Raw genomic sequence first — 19,962 nt, 5'->3', positions numbered from 1 at the left:
CATTCATACCTAGGACAAACTAGTCAAGTTGTGCAAATTTTGTCCCAGTATCTGAAGACTGTTAGCATCTGGATGAGATGAAACTGGCTGAAGTTGAAACTGAGTAAGGTGATGCTGAGGCTTATTTATCAAGGTTCCTGGCTGGCCCCAATGTTGCTTCTTTGCAGTGCAGCTGCAGTGTCCTTGACATGATAGGTCCACAACTTGGAGTTCCTCCTGATCACATAGCTACTGCTGGATAGGTAGGTGGAAGATGTGGCCAGGAGAGCCACTGCCCAGCTTTTGCTGGAACACCAGCTATGGCCTCAGCTGGAGTGTGAAAACCTTGCTACGGTAACTCATGCCCTCATCATTATGTGTCTAGAGTATTCCATTGAGTTCTACATGGAGCTGCCTTTGACGGGCATCCAGCAGCTTACATTAGTGCAGAATGAAAAAGCTCAGCTGCTAGCAGTGATATCTACCAGAAATATATTTCACTATGCTAAAGGCATTGCACTGGCTGCTGATAGGTACAATTCAAAATACTGTTTTAGAAATATAGAGTATTATAGGGCTTGGCAGCAAGTTATTCTAAGGACTGCTTCCTCTAACTAAAATTCATCCATCTGATGAGCCCATCATGGGATAAGGTCTTCATAATCTTGTATTTCCATGTAGTAAAGGGTCTGAATGTAGGAAAAGATGTTTTTTCTGTTATAGTACTGTTATGGAAAGCTTCCCTTTGGATATTAGTATTGGCTACCAGTTTGCTTCCAGGTGCAATTCAAGGTGCCAGTAGTCACCTGTAAAGCCTTTCATGGCTGGGGAACCAGGTTACTTATAGGATTCTCTCTTCCTAGTTATTTCTACCTAACTTACTCAATCCATCAGGAAGTATATACCCTGAGTCCTGTTAGTTGGTGGGGCTCTTTATGGAAGAGCAGGCTGTTAAGAAACAATTCCAGGCACCTGTACTGGCTCCCTCCCCTCCTATTTGAGCCTTTTCTCCAGCAGCAGCATGGCAGAGTTGCTTATAAAAGCTGCAACCCTGAAACAGGTGGGGAGGAGATGTGTGTGTTTTGGAAGTTCTACGGCAACAAACAGAGAAAGCAGCCAAATAAAAGAAGGCATTTTTCTTCAGAGAGTGAAGGGCTCAGAGGAAAAAGAGGCACAGCAAAGCCAAGCTGAATGTTGGGAAGGTGTAAGTGCTTTATATGATACCCATTAATGAAGAAGAAAAAATAATAGAAGAAATCCCAGAGAGAGGATTAAAAGACAGATCAGGGTGTGCAAGAATCAATACTGTTGTATACTAGTAATAGTAGTAGTATAATAGCAATACTAGTAATGGTAATTGTATAATATAGCATAGAAGTAAAAGAAATAGCATAGAATATAGTATAGTAATGGTAGTAGAATATAGTACAGAAAAAATTGTATAGTGTCAGTAGTTAACAAAGTGTAGGATAAGATAATAGTCATAGAAAGAACTCACACATATGTTTGTATATTTCACCTTTGTATCTTGGATAGTGTTTTTCAGAATAAAACATCTCCCCAACCCTTATAGGGAGATATAAGAATCCAAGTTGTCTAAGGCCCAGTACTTTTGGTGGATCTTTTGAGTCTGAGTCAATCTAACTGTGCATAGTTTAAAAAAAAAGAACCTGTGACGCTCTTCCAGGGCCTTTTCTGCCATGGTGACTGTCCTCTGGAATATCATCCCTCCGGAGATCAGACTAGCCCCAACCGTTGGCCTTCTAGAAGGCCTTGAAAACCTGGCTTTACCTGAGCCTGGGGCCTCAGGTCTGTGTTGGAGCCCATCTCCTGGTTGTTAATGGTCGTTTTATGATTCCAGCTGCTGTGTTTTATTTTTTATATTATATGTGTTTTATTTAGCTTTTATATATTTTTATCATAAGTTGCCCAGAGTCACATATGTGAGATGAGTGATGATATAAATCAATTAAATAAATAAGTAGACATAAAAGTCAGCTGGGTGACTTTGGGCCAGTCACTCTCTCTCAGCCCAACTCACCTCACGGGGTTGCTGTTGTGGGGAAAATAGGAGGATGAAGCAGTATTAAGTATGCTTGCCACCTTGAATTATTTATAAGAATAAAAAAGGCGGGTTAAAAAAAATCTAAAAAAAAGATAAATATTAAACTATCCCAGCTATGATGGTCTTTCAGAAAATAGTGAGGACCATGATATACAGGGTTTTTGGTAGTTGGATGGTGTCTTGCCAATGTTAGACCATGAATTGTATGTTCTTACTTAATGGTTATAGGGCTAGTGTACTTAATGATATTATTAATTTGGATAATGCCATTATAGGTTTATGAAAGGTGCTTTATTATTACATTGTTTACTGTAGATGGTTTACTGTTTTCTTTCTTCCATAAATATTTTATTTTTTCACATTGTTCTGTATACTATGGACATATTACTTGTTGTTCTTGTAAGCCTGCATTAATCTGAATAGATCTGGCAGCATAATAAATAAATAGTTAAATTTTAACACATAAACATACTGATTACCCCATCTTCTCACTCCTTAATATTTCATTTGATTCCAAGATTTAATAACAGGAGTAACAGCAACAATAATAATATCTATGAAATGTGCGTATATATGCCAACAAAGCAAACAAATAAATAAAATGCAAAAAAAGTAGAATGAATTTGCTGTAACAAAAATTCAGTACTGAGGTTTCAAAATCAGACTCTTCTGAAGGATAGGACAGTCTAGAGCTCAGGAATAGAATTTTTCCAGGACTGAAGAAAAAAGGGGGATAGGATCCATAATCTGGAGAGGAGAAATTGCAAACACTAGAAATGTGGCAGTTTGAAAATTATTAATGAAAACTGATTTTTACATTGTGTATAGAAAATACGTTACCTTTATTACATGCTTCCTTGGAGATCAAGGCATACTTTCTATATTTCTTCATTTTCATACAAGGAAAATCTGAAGCTGCAACATTATTTTCATCATCTGAGAGTTCACTCCCACTGGAACTCCATACTATGTCAGTAAATTCACAAAGGTTCTCAGTTTTAGAGATTCCTATGAAACAAATTTGCAAAAACTTAGCACATGACTAAATAGCTTTTTCAAGATTCAATATTTTCCCTACAGTTAGGTTTCAATTAAAACAGCACATTACTTAAATCTGAACTTTAATAGAAATCCCATTTTAAACAGCCTTTAATCACTCAGAATTAATATATGAAACTATACTTTTAAACTGATATGAAAATAAACGTGAAAAATGTGTAGAACTAGTCCAAATCTTGCACTACCTTTAAACAGCAATGAGACTGTACATTAAGGAAATTACTGTATCAAAAATTATCACCATCAGCAAAAATTATCACCATCACTCATGTTCCAGTATACAATACAGTTTTTAACTTCCAATTTAGGAAATACATTAAATTAGGTATTTCCAAATGCCAATAGGTATCATTTAATCTTTTCCAGTTTTTCTCAGCAACAGCTTCCAACTGTTTTTTTTTTTTTTTTACAAAAAACCAAAGAACACTAAATCACTAAAACCCATTCAGAAAAATATATAAAATACCCTGGTAAATTCATAAATTATATATGGCACTCTCAAAGAACTTTTATATTCAGACATTAAGATAAGCTATGGTTTATTGTGATGGTAAAAACTCTGGTTTCCTCACATACACAAATCTGATCCACATTCCTGTCTTCTCCTGAATATCTATGAGTACTTCAGAGATTTTATGTTGACTGAACCTTAAAGTATGATGAATCTTAAAACAGATGTACTGTGTAGAAATGTCATATTTTAAAAAGGACGGCAGAGGATGAGATGGTTAGATAGCATCACTGAAGCAATGAGCATGAAACTGAGCAAACTCAGGGAGGCAGTGAAGGACAGGAAGGCCTGGCGTAATATGGTTCATGGGGTCATGAAGAGTCAGACACGACTTAACGACTAAACAACAACAGCTTATCAGAATTAGATACACAACATATGAATTAATCAAAAATGAAATTAAGAACTTATAAACTTTTTTGCAGTATATCAAAGAAGAGGAACATACAAACCCAGGGAAAGTTAGACTTGTTCTTGATATGATAAATTATGGTTTATTGTGATTCTTGAACAATACTTTTTACTTGAAGACTAAAGAACTAATCTTTATCTACCATTATGCATTTAGCCATTATTTAGTATAATTAGAATTTTAATTATAATTCTAAGCAGTACTTATACAAAATCTTGTTGCACTCTTTACAACAACCCTGTTTTATTTTCCAAAGGTCATCTAGTGGCTCAGAGGACAGATCTGAGCCAAGATCTTTCTAAATCCAATCTCAGTCACTGTTATCTCATCAACTAAAGATAAAGCATTATCAGAAATTAAACTGATCTGCACACAACTCATTTTGTTGCTATTTAAGTAGGAACCATAGATCCAAATACAGGGTTTTTTTTAAGGTTTTAGACTAGAAAGAGAGAGCAAAACTCATTCTTATAAAACATTTTTCTGTGCATTAAATGCAGCATATCAAGCCCTACATACTTAGATCTGTATAACCATCTTTTCTGTCAATATACTGTGGGTAAACACAGTATATTGATATTAATAAAGCATTATTCTGATAATGCTTTATCTTTAGTTGATGAGATAACATAGTGACTGAGATCTGATTTAGAAAGATCTTCGCTCAGATCTGTCCTCTGAGCCACTAGATGACCTTTGGAAAATAAAACAGGGTTATTGTAAAGAGTGCAACAAGATTTTGTATAAGTATTGCTTGGAATTATAATTAAAATTCTAATTATACTAAATAATGGCTAAATGTATAATGGTAGATAAAGATTAGCTTCCCTCATTGCAACAAGACATGATTTAGCCTTATATTGTTTTTAAAAACTTACAAATTTGGTGGAATATATCAAAATCAACAAAATTACATCTTAGCATAAAGTGTGAATACAGTCATAGTGTTGTATTTTATTTATTTCCTTAGGCTTACAGAGTGCTTCAGTCACAGATGACTATGAGTGATGCATGTTCCAATAGTGTAAACAAAAGATTAAAAGAGAAAAAGTGTAACATAATGCAAGACAAACAATAATAACTTTCACATTCATCAATCTGCCAAGGAATAACACTTACAGTAACAACAATCACCTACTTATTCCAGAATGGGGGCTCACTATTCCATCAATCCCCAAAGGCTTTCTGAAATAGCCAAATCTTAGTGGTGGTTCTAAACACCAGCAAGACTGATACTAATCTGTCCTCAGATGGAGCACTGTTCCAAAGGAGAAGACAGCAACAGAAAAGGCTGCATGGTCCTTAATAGTAATACTCCTTTAGAGGCAGGCAGAAACTGCTGAAATAAGGCAGTCCCACAAGTCCTGATCCATGTAGGGATTTAAAGATAAAAACACTGCATTGCACCCAAAAACAAACTGACCGTGCAATTCTTGCAGTACTGGTGCTATCCCAGTGAATCAAAGGAACCCTTAGCTACTTGAGATGATGTGTTCTGGACCAACGTTAGGTTTCATATGATCTTTAAGGGCAGCCTCACACAGAACAAGTTGCAATAGTCAATCTAGAGATGACTAAGGTAGTCTCGAAGGGACCAAGGGACTCAATTAACCTGCATAAATGATGGTGTAAAAGACCAAAATAATCAAGAGATACTAGTTTGATTTGATATATTGTCAAGTATTCTTAGCCTTCACATTCCTACATCAAATGTATTAAACATTTTAGATCTTAAAGGGTAAAGGGTTGAACAGAAAAATACAAGACAAAATGCTTTTTGAATTTTCCTAAGATTCAGATTTTACACTTAAATCATATATTTCAAATCAACTCTGCTAGCAACAGCTACTTCATAGCTCCAATACAAATGCTACTTCGTGTTTTATTTAATGCATCACATTAAGCCACAGTTTGCTTAGGTCAAAGCCAATAACCATCTTATGGCTTATGAGATTAGGTAAACTAGGCTAGAAATGATACTTTACTGTTCCATCCATTATAGATTTACTTGCAAATAAGTCAAACTGAAATTCACAGGGATTGTCTTTCAAGTTTATGAATCTTAAATCGCAAATGGAGTTAACTCTCACTGAAGAACAATATGAAACTCGGCCTTGTGACCAAGCTATAGATTGATTTACACTCTATCATGTAGCCACAAAGTCCTGTCTACCCAGCATAGAAGTATGTTGGACCATTTGATATAGGAATGTATATATAGGAATGTGATATAGGATTATATCAGATCAGCTGTGTAGAATTCATTTTACATGATCTATTGTAAATGATAAGTGTTATAATTAAAAAACCAGGAAGGCAGATCTATTCTAAACCAACACCAAATTCATGATCTGTGAAAAAAATGTTTGAATGTAATACAAATAATACCTTTTATACTAATAAAGTGAAAAAAAACCACGGTATTGTACCTTCAGTTGAGCTAAGCAACGATGCAAAGGACTTTTTAGCTTTAACTGGTTTTCCTAAAGATCCTTTAGCCTGTTTGAAGAAAATAGAAGAATACATATAAATTAGTATCGTGTAAACTATGCTTGCAAATTTCTATTAATAAAATGTATATTCATACTTTTAAAATACATAAAAATGCTACTTTATGCAGTATGCAGCTACCAAAGGTATTTCCACTGCAAAACAAAAGAAAGCAGAACCATGAGCTATGACATCACCATAAACATATTGTAAAATAGAAAAAAATTACCCTTTCCTGAATTTAAGAGTAAGAAAAGAGCCAAATCTTTATGGTTAACAGAAAACACTTTTCTTCCACTGAATACTAATAATCTTTATTCAGATTAATTTTATTCTGGTTCCTATCTAACCCTAGCAGTAGATAAATAAAAGACTACATTTTTACTCCATCTTCCAGACTTCCATCAATTCATCTCTGTAATTTCAAATTATTGAGAATGCAGCAGCATCAGTCAAGACATTTGACTATAGTATACTGTACATGTGTATGCTATCTTTTAAACTGTTTTGTAACTAGAGCAATGGAAATATTTTTTAAAAATCTTGGCAATATTAAATATACTTTGAGAACAAAAGAGCCTGTAAGCATATACCACTATAACAAATCATAAAAGAAACATATACCTACCAATTAAGCTTAAGGAAACAAGTAGTAACAGGCCACTAGAGACAGTACAGCCAATGCCTGCCACGTTTCAACTGGGAGGATATTTCATAAGCAAGATAGCAAGAAACCAATAAAATCATCCTCTTATTAAGTCATAACTAAACATATCACACTTTGTTATGGTTTGCTTAAGTGTGATCTGTTTTAAGCTCCCCTGCAAAAAATGTCATTGTGGCCTAGCACCACATGTAAATCATGCCATAATGTGTATTTTGATGGTAGTCTCACAACAGATCTCAAAACAAAAGCAGGCTGGTATGAGGAGAAATTCTTACCATTCAGGTAAAGGATAAATCACACATAGTCCAAAGCAAATGGTCAACTAGCACAGCTTCTACAAGAATGGCACAATAGGATCCCATCTAATTATACACTTATGTTACTTTGTACAACCTGAGGCCCAAAGGACCACATGACCCCTAAAAAGTGGTCAATAATATTAATATAATAGTATAAAATATTTGGCAAATTTATATGCCACCAATTCATAATGGACTCATAGCCATTTACAATAATACAATCAAACCACTACAATGTCAACAAAATCAAAATAAAACTACAAAAATAGTACATAATATGAACAAACTACTAATACCTATTTCAGATGACACACAGTTATTCCACAAAGGGGCTCCATAAGAATATGGTCTTCACTACCTTCCAGAAGGTTATCAACCTGGAGCGCAACCTAGCTTCCAGAGTGAGCCTATTCCAAAGGGTGGGTGACATGATGGAGAAAATAATTTGCTGGCTTAAGTTCCCCCTTACTTCATAAAATTGGGAGATCACAAGCAGATTCTTCCAGGAGGATTACCTCATAGGGATCAATTGTAATTGGTATAGGCAATCCTTGATCTACCAGTGTTTTATAAGTCAAATTAGTGCTTCAAACTGCACCCAAAAACCAATTGGCAAACAATACAGGAATACAGAATTGATGCAGTATGGTCATAGTAATTAATACCTGTCAATACACAAGCCATTTTGTTTTGGACCAACTATAGTTTCCAAGTGATCTTCAAAGGCAGTTGCAGGTAAAGTATATTGCAGAAGTCTAATCATGAGGTGAGGGCAAGAGTCATTGAAGTCAAGTCCTCCTGCTCCAGAAAAGCCCATACCAGCTGGACCTGAGCAAAAGCCCTCCTGGCTGTAACCTCCACCTGTCCATCTAGGAGTAGCTGTGCATTGAGGAGGCCCTCCAGTTAACAGATCTGCTCCCTCAGGGACAGTGCCACCCTCTTGAAAGACAATACTAAAGCTGACGTAAAACCATAATTGACAATTAGTCCATATTACTAAGGTTAAATTTCATCCTGGTTGTCCCTTCCAGACTCTGACAGTTTCCAGACAGCAAAACAAGAGTGATGGCATCTCCATTTGGGCCAGGGTGGCCAAACAAAGCTGGGTATCATTGCTATATTGACAGTAGTGCATCCTGAACTACCAGATGATTTCCCCCAATGAGATTCATATAGATGTTAAATAGCAAGAGGGAGACAACCAACCCTTTACAAGAGACAGGCCACTAAGCTGATGTAGAAAGGGAAGGCTGGAGACTAAGTAATAGTTATCAAATATTCCTGGAACCAATGATGCCTTGTAAGGAAATGGTACACCACAGCCTCTTCCAAGGTTGTTGGCATCTCCCCCTCATGAAGAAAACTGACAGCCTCCCAAATCTAGTTCATAACACATCCCATGGCCCCACATAAGGGTTTGGAGAGGCATGGATAAAGCCCCAAAGCGGCAGGAGTCATACTAGACAGTACCCTCTCTGCTTCCTCAGAAACTATCGTTCAAAGTGAATGCCAGATAATCGAGCTAGACAATGTCCCAGTCACCACTGCAGACTCTGCCAAGGAGGAGTCAAGACTTCAGTGAATCTGAAAAAAAAAATTGCCAGAAAAGTGCTGAGCAAAATTGTCCCAACTGCCAGGTTGAAGATCTTCCCTAAGAGATAGCTTACTGCCCTAAAAAAGCAACTGGCCAACAGCCTGCCAACGCAGTAAGGAAGAAGCTTCCCTCCCCTATTGCCACTTGTACTCATGCTTAGTGGGATTCGCTTCTGGATGTTTTCCACCTGAGGTCCAGGTATTGTTTCTGGTGCTTCATCTCCCAGACTGCCTCAGTAAACCAAGGCACGCCCTAGGATTGATTATCAGAAAGAGACCACTCGTAATGTCAGCCCCACTAGGTAGACCAGACCAAGAAAAAAAACTCCACAGGAAGGCTAAAACTAATTTTGTTGAGATTGGCTATAACAGAATCTTGCAGGATAGATTGTGCTAAATCTCCTCCCCCTTCTTATACTCCAGTGAATCACAGCATCATCTGTCTGAGCCATTTTCTAATGTTATCTTGTTCTCTAGACTTAAAAAAAATGCTTCAGCCCCTTTTGCCCAGATAATGATTCTTGTTTATTTCTGTCAATGTCATCTTCCTTACTCTCTACACAGGGACAATTTCATCAAGATCCTAGGCCACTTCCTGTAGTTGGAGGCTAATGAGGCAATAAGTGAAACTGCCTATCAGACTGTTGGGAAATTTCCTGAGCTGCAGAAACTCCCCAGATCCTTCAGTGCAAACTCTAATAGGCCCCACTGTGGAGAAGCCCCAGATCACATTCAATCTTAGCTGTATCAAGAAGTGATATGACCATGACAGCAAGCTAGATGAAATGCCCTCTGTGTTCAGTTCACCACACAACTGCTCTGAGACAAACATAAAGTCTAATGTATGACCGCTTGTATGTATTGAGCCAGAGATTATTGGGAGAAGCCTGTAGTTGCCATGGAGACCATGAACTCTGAGGCTTTTCTAGACTTGGCTCAAAGGTACAAAGACTGAAGCTACTCATCACAAAAACTGAAGGGACTACAATACCAGTCCAGATCAAGGGGAGGGAACCAATTGGGCAATAGGCTGGTCAGTAAATTAGGAGGATACCCTGATCATTCTAACAGCCTAACTAGACTATAGGTACTCACTTCTGGCCATCTGCCTCATCACAAGCAAGTTATCCCGTAAGAATAATGCCACCACCCTTGGCCTTCAGTTGCTGCAGAACTCAAAACCCAGCCGAACAAATCTCCAACAGGATAGTATTACTGCTCTCACCTAACCATGTCTCACTAATACACATCAAGCCTGCCAGCTCATCTACACCCAAGTCGAGTAATTCTCAAGGGTACTAATGACAAGGTGAAGTGGATACCAAAGAAAGCTATTATAAGAGTCTGGAAATCTGCGGGAGAAAAAAGAAAGTAAACAAACCCCAAGTAAAACTAAGCAACTAAAAATCATCTGGCAGTCTCCATAAAAATTTCTTTAACACCTCATCATCATCAGTGTTGAGCTCTCCCATAAGAAAACATAAAATATTAACCTCCAATGAAGATGCAGTCTGAAATCCATCACCACAATGAAGCCAGGCATCTGAAACAGAAGCAGCAGCCACTGGCACATGAAGGTTTTTGTTTTTTTCCTCTCTAGGCATCTCATTAGGAAAAGAGGCATATTCAATGTAGCATGCTCGTTTCCTCTGCAAAGAAAATGTTATGTTTTTAAATCAATTTCTGCCATTATTTTTAGTAGTATAATCATGCACACAGATATACAAATGTTAAGGTGCCCAACAAGAAAAATAACACCTTCTAAACCAACACAACAGTCAACATCTATGGAAAAAATATCTGAGTATAATAAAATAATATCTTTTTTACTGCTAAGATGAAATAACAGTGTTGCACCTTCTTTAGCAAATGAAGTAATGTGAAAAATAATATTGGGAGGACACAGGGCCATACACAGAGGATTAAGCAACTGAAGGCCTTTTTGTTTTTGTAATCAGAATGGACCAACAAAAATTCAGCCAACACTGAATATCACCTAACATGTTTAACAACAGTGCCAGTTAGAGAGAGTAGTTAAAAATTATCCCTGAAGTCTTCCACAGCATTTTTTTCTGAACTTTTATGTTCTTCTCTGCTGCTTTTCATTATTTGACATGCAGCACCTCAACAGTGGCCAAAATCTGAATGAGATCTCCACAAATTTTACAATTACTGTCCTCCACACACAAGGCGTTGTAAGCACACCAGGGAAACCATTAGCTCTTACAGAATACAGGACCAGAATCAAAATTAAAGAGAACAGCCATTTAATAACTATTTCCTTCCAAAACAGTCTTTTGAAACCACTGTATTCCTCATTCGCCAATGCAACATAATCAACTTCTCCTACAAAGCCACACTCACTTCTGACAACTTTTTTTCTTCTCATTATACACGTTAGCTCCGCAGGATTCCATAGCCCCTGAAAAACTCAGGCAGGGTTTAATTAGAGCCAGCCAGAGCCTAACAGACTTAATATTCGTACTTCCAGGCAGGCGTAACTCTCTATCCTTCATTGTCTACAACACCCTTTAGCCCCCGATATTTAGAATTAAAGAAAAAGAACTCCAACGTCCTACATTTGGGCAAGCCGTTCTCCCTCCAAGAAAATAACCCCCCTCCCCGCTTTTTGGTACCTTCCTCATAGCCATCTCCCCTCTTCAGAACGAGTCTCCCATTTGTCACGTGACGCAAAAGAAAGCGCTCTGCCTTTAGGGGAGGGCTAGTATACGAATCCCAACCTATTCAACGACAGTCAAGAAAAATGTTTCTGTAACTGGATTGAGGCCACGCCCCCTCCCTTCCAGTTTGGCGCCGTTTCATCGGCCGAGCCCTGGATTGGGGAATACAAGGCATGATGCGTGTGACGTAATGACGACGCAGACGACGATCGTCTTTTCTCAGCTGTTCTCTCCGGCCGCACGGGGGCTGTCGCATATTACGTTCTGCTTGTACGATTGACCATGCGCTCTCTGCTGAGTCTTCTCAGCAGGAGGAACGGCCGTTCTCTCCTTGATCAGTTTGAAATGACTGAGATGCCAGCAAAAGAAAAATGTTAACCCTCAAGTCATATGTGTATGTATATGTATGTATGTATTTAACAGTATGTAGCAGTGTATAATGATTTGACTAGGACTGGAGAAAGGCAACCTCCTCAATGTGTGTGTATGTGTGTGTGTATATATATATATATATATAAAATCAACTGCTAGAATATTAAAGAGCCTTCACACATAATTCTCAGCCAGCCATATCAGCTATCAGCTAACAGCCACACTTAACATTTTGGGGGAGATTGAGGGTTGCAATGTGTGTGGTAACATTTTATACATGTGGGAGGGACTTCATTTTGGGGAAAATTGGGGAACTTTTTTTGTTTTTAACCATGACATGCTTATACTACATTTTTTTTCATCTGTTCCCACCTCAAAATGGCAGAAAATTGTGCCATTTTCAGCAGTCATGGATAGAGGAGGTTCTGAGAGCTGCACAAACAGGACTCAAGGTTGCAGGCAGCCCAAAGACCACATGTTACCCATTCATATTCTAAGCCATTAATGGGTAAATAATCATAATTGGCTGTGTGCATCATGCTGAACCATTAATCATGATTTGCTATGGCTGTGTTCACACATCAAGCTGTGTTCAAGCTATAAAGATAACATTATGACATAGATTGTTGGGTGAACCGAGCTAGAGATTGTCTGGCAAATAGTTATTTTGAACTGAACGAAAAGTTGATAATTTAAATCATGAAACTCAGAGATACTACTAAAATGCGAGGATATTCAGTCTGAAGACTAAGAGGAAGTTCTGACTGGAGAAATCTGGCCTTCAGAATGAACAAAGAATGACCAGAAATTATAGAGAGAATGAAAGGACTGTAAAATGAAATGGGAAATCATGTGAAGGACCTAAAATCTTGTGTGTGTACTTGCTGGGGCCTGTGATGGTGCATTTGATGTAGATGTGGGGTCAAAATAGACATCGGGTTAGTTGTTGGTCTGGTTCCTATGTTAGCATCACTGATATCTGCCATCATCTGCCAGCAGTGTCCCTCTGGATTCTACCTAGGACAAATAGGATGAACATTGTCCAAAAGAGTAAATGGACACACATTTGAGATCACTACTCAAATCAAGGACAGAGTACTATAAGATTTCAACTTCCCAAGACATTCTATAATAGAGCTCAAAGTGACTGTTTTTGAAAAACAGCAATTTAATTCTGCCATTGAGCAAAAGGTTACTGAATTACATACATCAGAAGGTTTCGGGCAATCTGAGGTCTCAACAAACCCAATGGATTTTTAACACATTAGAATTGATAAGGTACTGGTAACCTGCATCTGTGTAACCAACCTGTCTTCTCCTCCCTTCTTCTCCCTATTTAAATACTACATCAGTCTAACTACTCTGTACATCTGATGAAGTGAGCTGTAGCTCATGAAAGCTTACGTCTTTTAATAAAATATGTTAGTCAGAAAAGGCGCTACCAGGTTCCTTCTGATATTTTGCCACCATAGACTAACACAGCTCTCTTCTTACAGTTCTACACAGGGAGACTCTGGACTCTAGTCCTTGCTTTTATATCTGCTAGGAAAGGTAATGATCTTTCTTCTTAATGATCTGTAGCGAGGCCTATATGGTGTTTTGGTTGTGAAGTGAGATGAGGGATAATGAGCATGAGCTAGGGGTCTCTAGTGGATTTGTCCCATCAGAGAGCACCCTGAGTTATATTAATGATGAGGAATCACTGGGCAAAACACACCTAAGTGTCTAGCACGAGGCACAGCAAGTCCTGTGGCCCATGACTGCTAGAGCTTTGGCTAAGAATGTTAGCTATTTAAAAATAAGGTAACAAAAGAAACAGATCATTGATGAGTCTACATTTGAATGGCCTGATCCCTTTTTAAGGTAAACAGTAGGCAACTCCCTTAAGTTTAGGCAGCATACACTTCCTAAACACAGTATGTCTGAAATAGTTTTCTCTTGTCAGTTGTCTGCAAACTGTAAATCTCATGGTTAATGTAAAGTTCTGTTTAGAATTGCATGCATATTCATCCTTTGAGTAACCAGGCATATAATTCTATCATGCGTACATCTTTTAAAGACTGAAAAAGTTAGGAATTTATGGATGCTTTTGGCATACTGCATACATACATACATACATACATACATACATACATACATACATAATTCAGACATCGTACTGAGCCATATTTTTAACTATGATTTGCTGGATACGCTATATCTGATTAGGTCCATACAATATGCTAAGCCAAACCCAAACAAATTACAAGTTAGTACACTGTGTGAACCCACCTTTTAAATCAGAAACCCAATTTGCCATTTCTAGCCAGAGTTGCAATGTGAATTAGTACATGGTTCACTGATTATTTTTTAGTCCACTATTCTAAAAACTCAAGTATCTACAATTCTTTTTTCAATATAATATTAAGAATTTTAATTACAGTAATAAAAACTAATACAAACTAAACTTAGAAAAGGAGAAAAGAATGGAAAGAAAGAAAAAAAAGTACAGGAAAAAAGAAGAAAAAGAAAAGAAACAGTATAAGAAAAAAATAAAAGAAATATATAAAGAAGTGACTTCCAACCTTCATCACAACAGATATAAACAAATTTAATAACTCTTACTCTTTATGAGATTATAGGTAGTCTCCGGGTTAAGAACGCCTGGTTTAGACAATCCCTAGTTAAGAACAGAGCCTATTGTAGCAAAATTCAAGTTAAATATATAATGGTTTGAGTTAATTACACAATACTATTTATACAGAATTATATAATGTTCCAATTTACATACAAATTCAACTTAAGGACAGATCTTAGGAACGGAACTCCTTCTTAAACTGGTGACTACCTGTAAACAGATATTTCTTCATCCCATATCCCATCGCTTATCTATAAGCAAATCCATAAAACATTAACTTTTCAATCCTGGTGTCAGCAAAAAGTCTATAAAGGGTTGCCAGAACATTGCAAAAAAGTATTATTTTAATCTTGATCAAATAAACCAACTTTATATTCTGTCGTTTTACTCCTAACAATCTTAATCTTTAATTCAATCAAATACTGTCAAAGGATTTCATTTCTCTTCAATTCTTTTTTATCCCATCACAAGATTTCTTCAAGGCTTTAACAAGCCTCTTTTGTAGATCCAATAAGAATTTTTCCAGGTCATTCTGGTTTACCATTTGTATTTCCCTTTTAATTTTTAAAACTTCAGCCAGTTTCTTTTGCATGTCCAGTAAAGCATCCTTGTCCAAATCATTCTCTTGGCATGTCATTTGTAGTTCCACATTCTGTACTTTCTCTGTCTTACTACATATAAAATGTGTTCCACATCTGTCATTCCTTCATTAACATCTTTTAAACATAGAGTATCCATACAAGCAGATATAATTACTGACAGTGTTGATATTGTAGTTACTAATCTGTGGCTCCATTCTTCAAAAATCTCCTTTAATGCAATGTTTTGTGTCATTTTGTAAGTCCCGGTATTAACTGACATCAGGCTTGTATTTTTTTTTTCTTCTGCTTAAAATCTTTAGTCCTTTCTAGTGTGCAGTTTCCATTTCTCTTTTGTTATGACTTGCAATTACCAAGATATCCAAAATAAGTCTCAATAGAAGAGAATATGTGTGGCTCAGGACTGTGGAGTCCTTGGGGTTCTCTGAGCTTGGTTGTTTTCTTGCAAACGTTTCATTACCCGGCTAGGTAACATCGTCAGTGCTAGAATGGAATGGGGTTTGCTCTCTGTTTATGTACAGCGGCATAAATAAAATTCACCAGAGAGGAAGAAAACAACAACATGCTACCGTTCCTGGATATCCTCATCAGCAGAGGAAACAACAGCAAATTAGAAACACACGTCTATCGGAAGATAACCCACACTAATCAAGTACTCCATCACCAAAGTAACAACCCAACCTCCCACAAGAGGAGCTGTGTAAGAACCTTATTCAAATGAGCACAAACACACTGCAGCAACCCAGAACAGCAGAAAAAGGAAACAGACCACCTATACATCTTCCAACAAAACAGATATCCTCGCAACTTTATCAAAAAGTGCCTGACCACTCAACCTACTACAACACAACCAACACAAGCTGTGAAAAGGATAACACTGCCATACATCAGAAATGTCTCAGAAACTACCAACAGACTATTACAACCACATGGCATCTCTGTAGCACACAAACCAACTAAAGCCCTTCAAAACATCTTAAACAAACCAAAAGACCCAGTAGCCCAAGAAGAAAAAACAGGAGTCATCTACAGGTGAAACTCGAAAAATTAGAATATCGTGCAAATGTTCAGTTATGTCAGTAAGGCAACTCAAAAGGTGAAACCAATATATGAGATAGACGCATTACATGCAAAGTGAGATATGTCAAGCCTTACTTTGGTATATCATTTGTGATGATTATGGCATACAGCTTATGAAAACCCCAAATTCACAATCTCAGAAAATTAGAATATTACATGACATCAATAACACAAGGATTGGAAATAGAACAATATCGGACCTCTGCAAAGTATAAGCATGCATATGTACTCAGTACTTGGTTTGGGCCCCTTTTGCAGCAATGACTGCCACAATGTGGCGTGGCATGGATGCTATCAGCCTGTGGCACTGCTGAGGTGTTATGGAAGACCAGGATGCTTCAATAGCGGCCTTCAGCTCCGCTGCATTGTTCGGTCTCATGTCCCTCATCTTTCTCTTGGCAATGCCCCATAGATTCTCTATGGGGTTCAGGTCAGGCGAGTTTGCTGGCCAATCAAGCACAGTAATCCCATGGTCATTGAACCAGGTTTTGGTACTTTAGGCAGTGTGGGCAGGTGCCAAGTCCTGCTGGAAAATGAAGTCAGCATCCCCATAAAGCTTGTCTGTGGAAGGAAGCATGAAGTGCTCCAAAATCTCCTGGTAGACGGCTGCGTTGACCCTGGACTTAATGAAGCACAGTGGACCAACACCAGCAGATGACATGGCTCCCCAAATCAACACAGACTGTGGAAACTTCACACTGGACTTCAAGCATCGTGCATTGTGTGCCTCTCCGTTCTTCCTCCAGACTCTGGGTCCTTGGTTCCCAAATGAGATGCAAAAGTTGCTCTCATCAGAAAAGAGGACTTTGGACCACTGGGCAGCAGACCAGTTCTTTTTTTCTGTACCCCAGGTAAGATGCTTCTGGTGTTGTTTGTTGTTCAGGAGTGGCTTGACAAGAGGAATACGACATTTGAAGCCCATGTCCAGGATCCGTCTGTGTGTGGTGGCTCTTGATGCACTAACTCCAGCCTCAGTCCACTCCTTGTGAAAGTCCCCAACACTTTTGAATGGCTTTTTCCTGACAATCCTCTCCAGGCTGCGGTCATCCCTGCTGCTTGTGCGCCTTTTTCTACCACACTTTTCCCTTCCACATAACCTTCTATTGATGTGCTTTGATACAGCACTTTGGGAACATGCAACTTCTTTTGCAATTACCTTTTGGGGCTTTCCCTCCTTATGGAGGGTGTCAATGATGGTTTTCTGCACAACTGTCAGGTCAGCAGTCTTTCCCATGCTTGTGATTCCTACTGAACCAGCCTGAGAGACCATTTAAAGGCTCAGGAACCCTTTGCAGGTGTTACGGATTCATTAGCTGATTAGAGTGGGACACTTTGAGCCTAGAATATTGAACCTTTTCACACTATTCTAATTTTCTGAGATTGTGAATATGGGGTTTTCATAAGCTGTACGCCATAATCATCACAATTATACCAAAGTAAAGCTTGACATATCTCGCTTTGCATGTAATGCGTCTATCTCATATATTGGTTTCACTTTTTGAGTTGCCTTACTGACATAACTGAACATTTGCACGATATTCTAATTTTTCGAGTTTCACCTGTACAACATACAGCGTAAGGACTGTAACAACCCCTATGTAGGACAGACAGGCAGAAGGCTACCAGAGTGCATCCATGAACACCAACTAGCAGTCAGAAGACATGATGAAAAGTCCTTAATCTCACAACACATGGACAGACTTAACCATAGTTTCAATTGGGAAACTCTCAGCATCTTAGACCAAGGTAAATCCAAAAATAGGAGGGAATACCTGGAAGCTTGGTATTCAGACAAGGCAGCCATCAACAGGCACATAGAGATAAACAAAACACTATTCAAAAGAGACAATAAAAAGGGAAACAAAAGACCAGAACATCTCACCAGCAATCATCACCCAGATAAGCAGAGTTTAACATCAAGATTATCACCAGACATACAATCAAGCAGTAAACAATACCCTAATCAAGGAACTACCAGAGGAAAAAAACAAAACCCACATCCCCACCAACACTGGCAGGGCATGCCACTGTATATAAACAGAGAGCAAACCCCATTCCATTCTAGCACTGAAGATGTTACCTAGCCGGGTAACGAGATATTTGCAAGAAAACAATCAAGCTCAGAGAACCCAAGGACTCCACAAAATAAGTCTGTTTCCCATGAGAAGTTATTTATTTTTTATAGTTAATTCCAGAATCTTATAGTAAAAGTCAATATTCCAAATTTATCTGGACCCTTAATCCATTTTTAACTTTCTTAGATCAAAATCTTATTTAGCTTTTTGCTGTTTATTTCAATTTCTTTAAGTTCTTAAGCTTGTAATTAATTTTTTTTATTCAGAGTTCAAGATAAATTCACCCAATGAAGACTTTTCAAACTTGTTCTGAAGGTTTCTAATAGCTTTAAGATAGATAATTGTGATGGAATGGTGTTATGAAGGCCACATTCAGGGAGATAAGCGTTTCCTTAGCCTCCAGCAGGAGCGTGGGAAGTTTAAGAAGATGAGACTGGCACCATCCTAAGGAATTCACGGTGTTGTGGCTTGCTGGCTTGGGAACTTAGGTTCAGTCTGGAGATTTCTGTCTTGAGGTGGAAGCTAATAAACGCAACAGAACTGTATTTGCACTGTCTCGTGGAGTTCTTTGGGCTGAACCTGACATCAATCTCTTCAGACTCATACTACCATCAAGAAGGGGGAACTTAGGTTGGAGAGATTGATGTCAGGTTCAGCCCAAAGAACTCCACGAGACAGTGCAAATACAGTTCTGTTGCGTTTATTAGCTTCCACCTCAAGACAGAAATCTCTCCAGACTGAACCTAAGTTCCCAAGCCAGCAAGCCACAACACCGTGAATTCCTTAGGGTGGTGCCAGTCTCATCTTCTTAAACTTCCCACGCTCCTGCTGGGGACTAAGGAAACACTTATCTCCCTGAGCGTGGCCTTCATAACACCATTCCATCACAATAATAGACAATTTCCAGAAGTGATTAGAAAGTGAAGTTTGCAAACTTAGTGTCCTTTAAAAGGCTCCGCGGCAGTTGCAAGCAAGATGGCTGATCCCATCATCTCCCAGCACTCAAACCCATGGAAAAATGTCCTGCGGTCTCCTTGCAAGGAGCAGCTGTCCAGAGCACATGTGGGGGCTCTCCCGTCCTTTTCTTTGGGGAGGTTCTAAGGAACTGATTTAGTCACCAGTTCTTTAGTCTTTGCTGTGGTCATCAGTTCCACTTTCACAGAGCCATCTTCAGTTCACCATACCTCTCCTGGAAGTCCCCTGGTATCTTACAGTTCAATAAAACTGAGACAATTTCTAACTTCCTAATATCTTGTTGCCTAGTAAATAATATTTTAATGTATATAATATCTCAATAACTATATGTTATAGTTGTTATCTAAACTAAGTTTGGGACCATTAAAAAAGTAAGAATGAGTTTTAAAATGACCTTTTATTTTATTTTAGATTGCTATCTCAATAATAGAAAGACACAGAATGAAAAAAGAGTACATCTCCATGTGTCTTCTAGTTGTTGTTCTAAT

The 19,962-nt window shown here is 38.1% G+C and overlaps 1 protein-coding gene across 2 annotated transcripts in view; it reads right to left on the bottom strand.

Annotated features, from left to right (window-relative positions):
• The window catches only part of SPIDR (scaffold protein involved in DNA repair), a 199,618-nt gene extending 187,809 nt beyond the window's left edge, over positions 1–11,809 (bottom strand). For both annotated transcript variants that reach the window (XM_088130630.1, XM_088130632.1), the window contains exons 1-4: positions 11,712–11,809; positions 10,569–10,724; positions 6,456–6,525; positions 2,885–3,052 (exon numbers count right to left, since the gene is read on the bottom strand). In XM_088130630.1, the coding sequence (XP_087986756.1) occupies positions 2,885–3,052; positions 6,456–6,525; positions 10,569–10,724; positions 11,712–11,726 (409 nt within the window). In that variant the 5' untranslated portion in view covers positions 11,727–11,809. The remainder of the gene's footprint in view (positions 1–2,884; positions 3,053–6,455; positions 6,526–10,568; positions 10,725–11,711) is intronic.
• Between the last annotated feature and the right edge of the window lie 8,153 nt (positions 11,810–19,962).

The sequence above is a fragment of the Python bivittatus genome, unplaced genomic scaffold (assembly GCF_059951505.1).
Source record: "Python bivittatus isolate LINGU-HERP-01145 unplaced genomic scaffold, Pbiv_v1 ctg000840_np1212, whole genome shotgun sequence".
NCBI classification, from domain to species: Eukaryota; Metazoa; Chordata; class Lepidosauria; order Squamata; family Pythonidae; genus Python; species Python bivittatus.
Note: the sequence above shows the minus strand (reverse complement) of the source record. Positions and strands in the feature narration are given on the sequence as shown.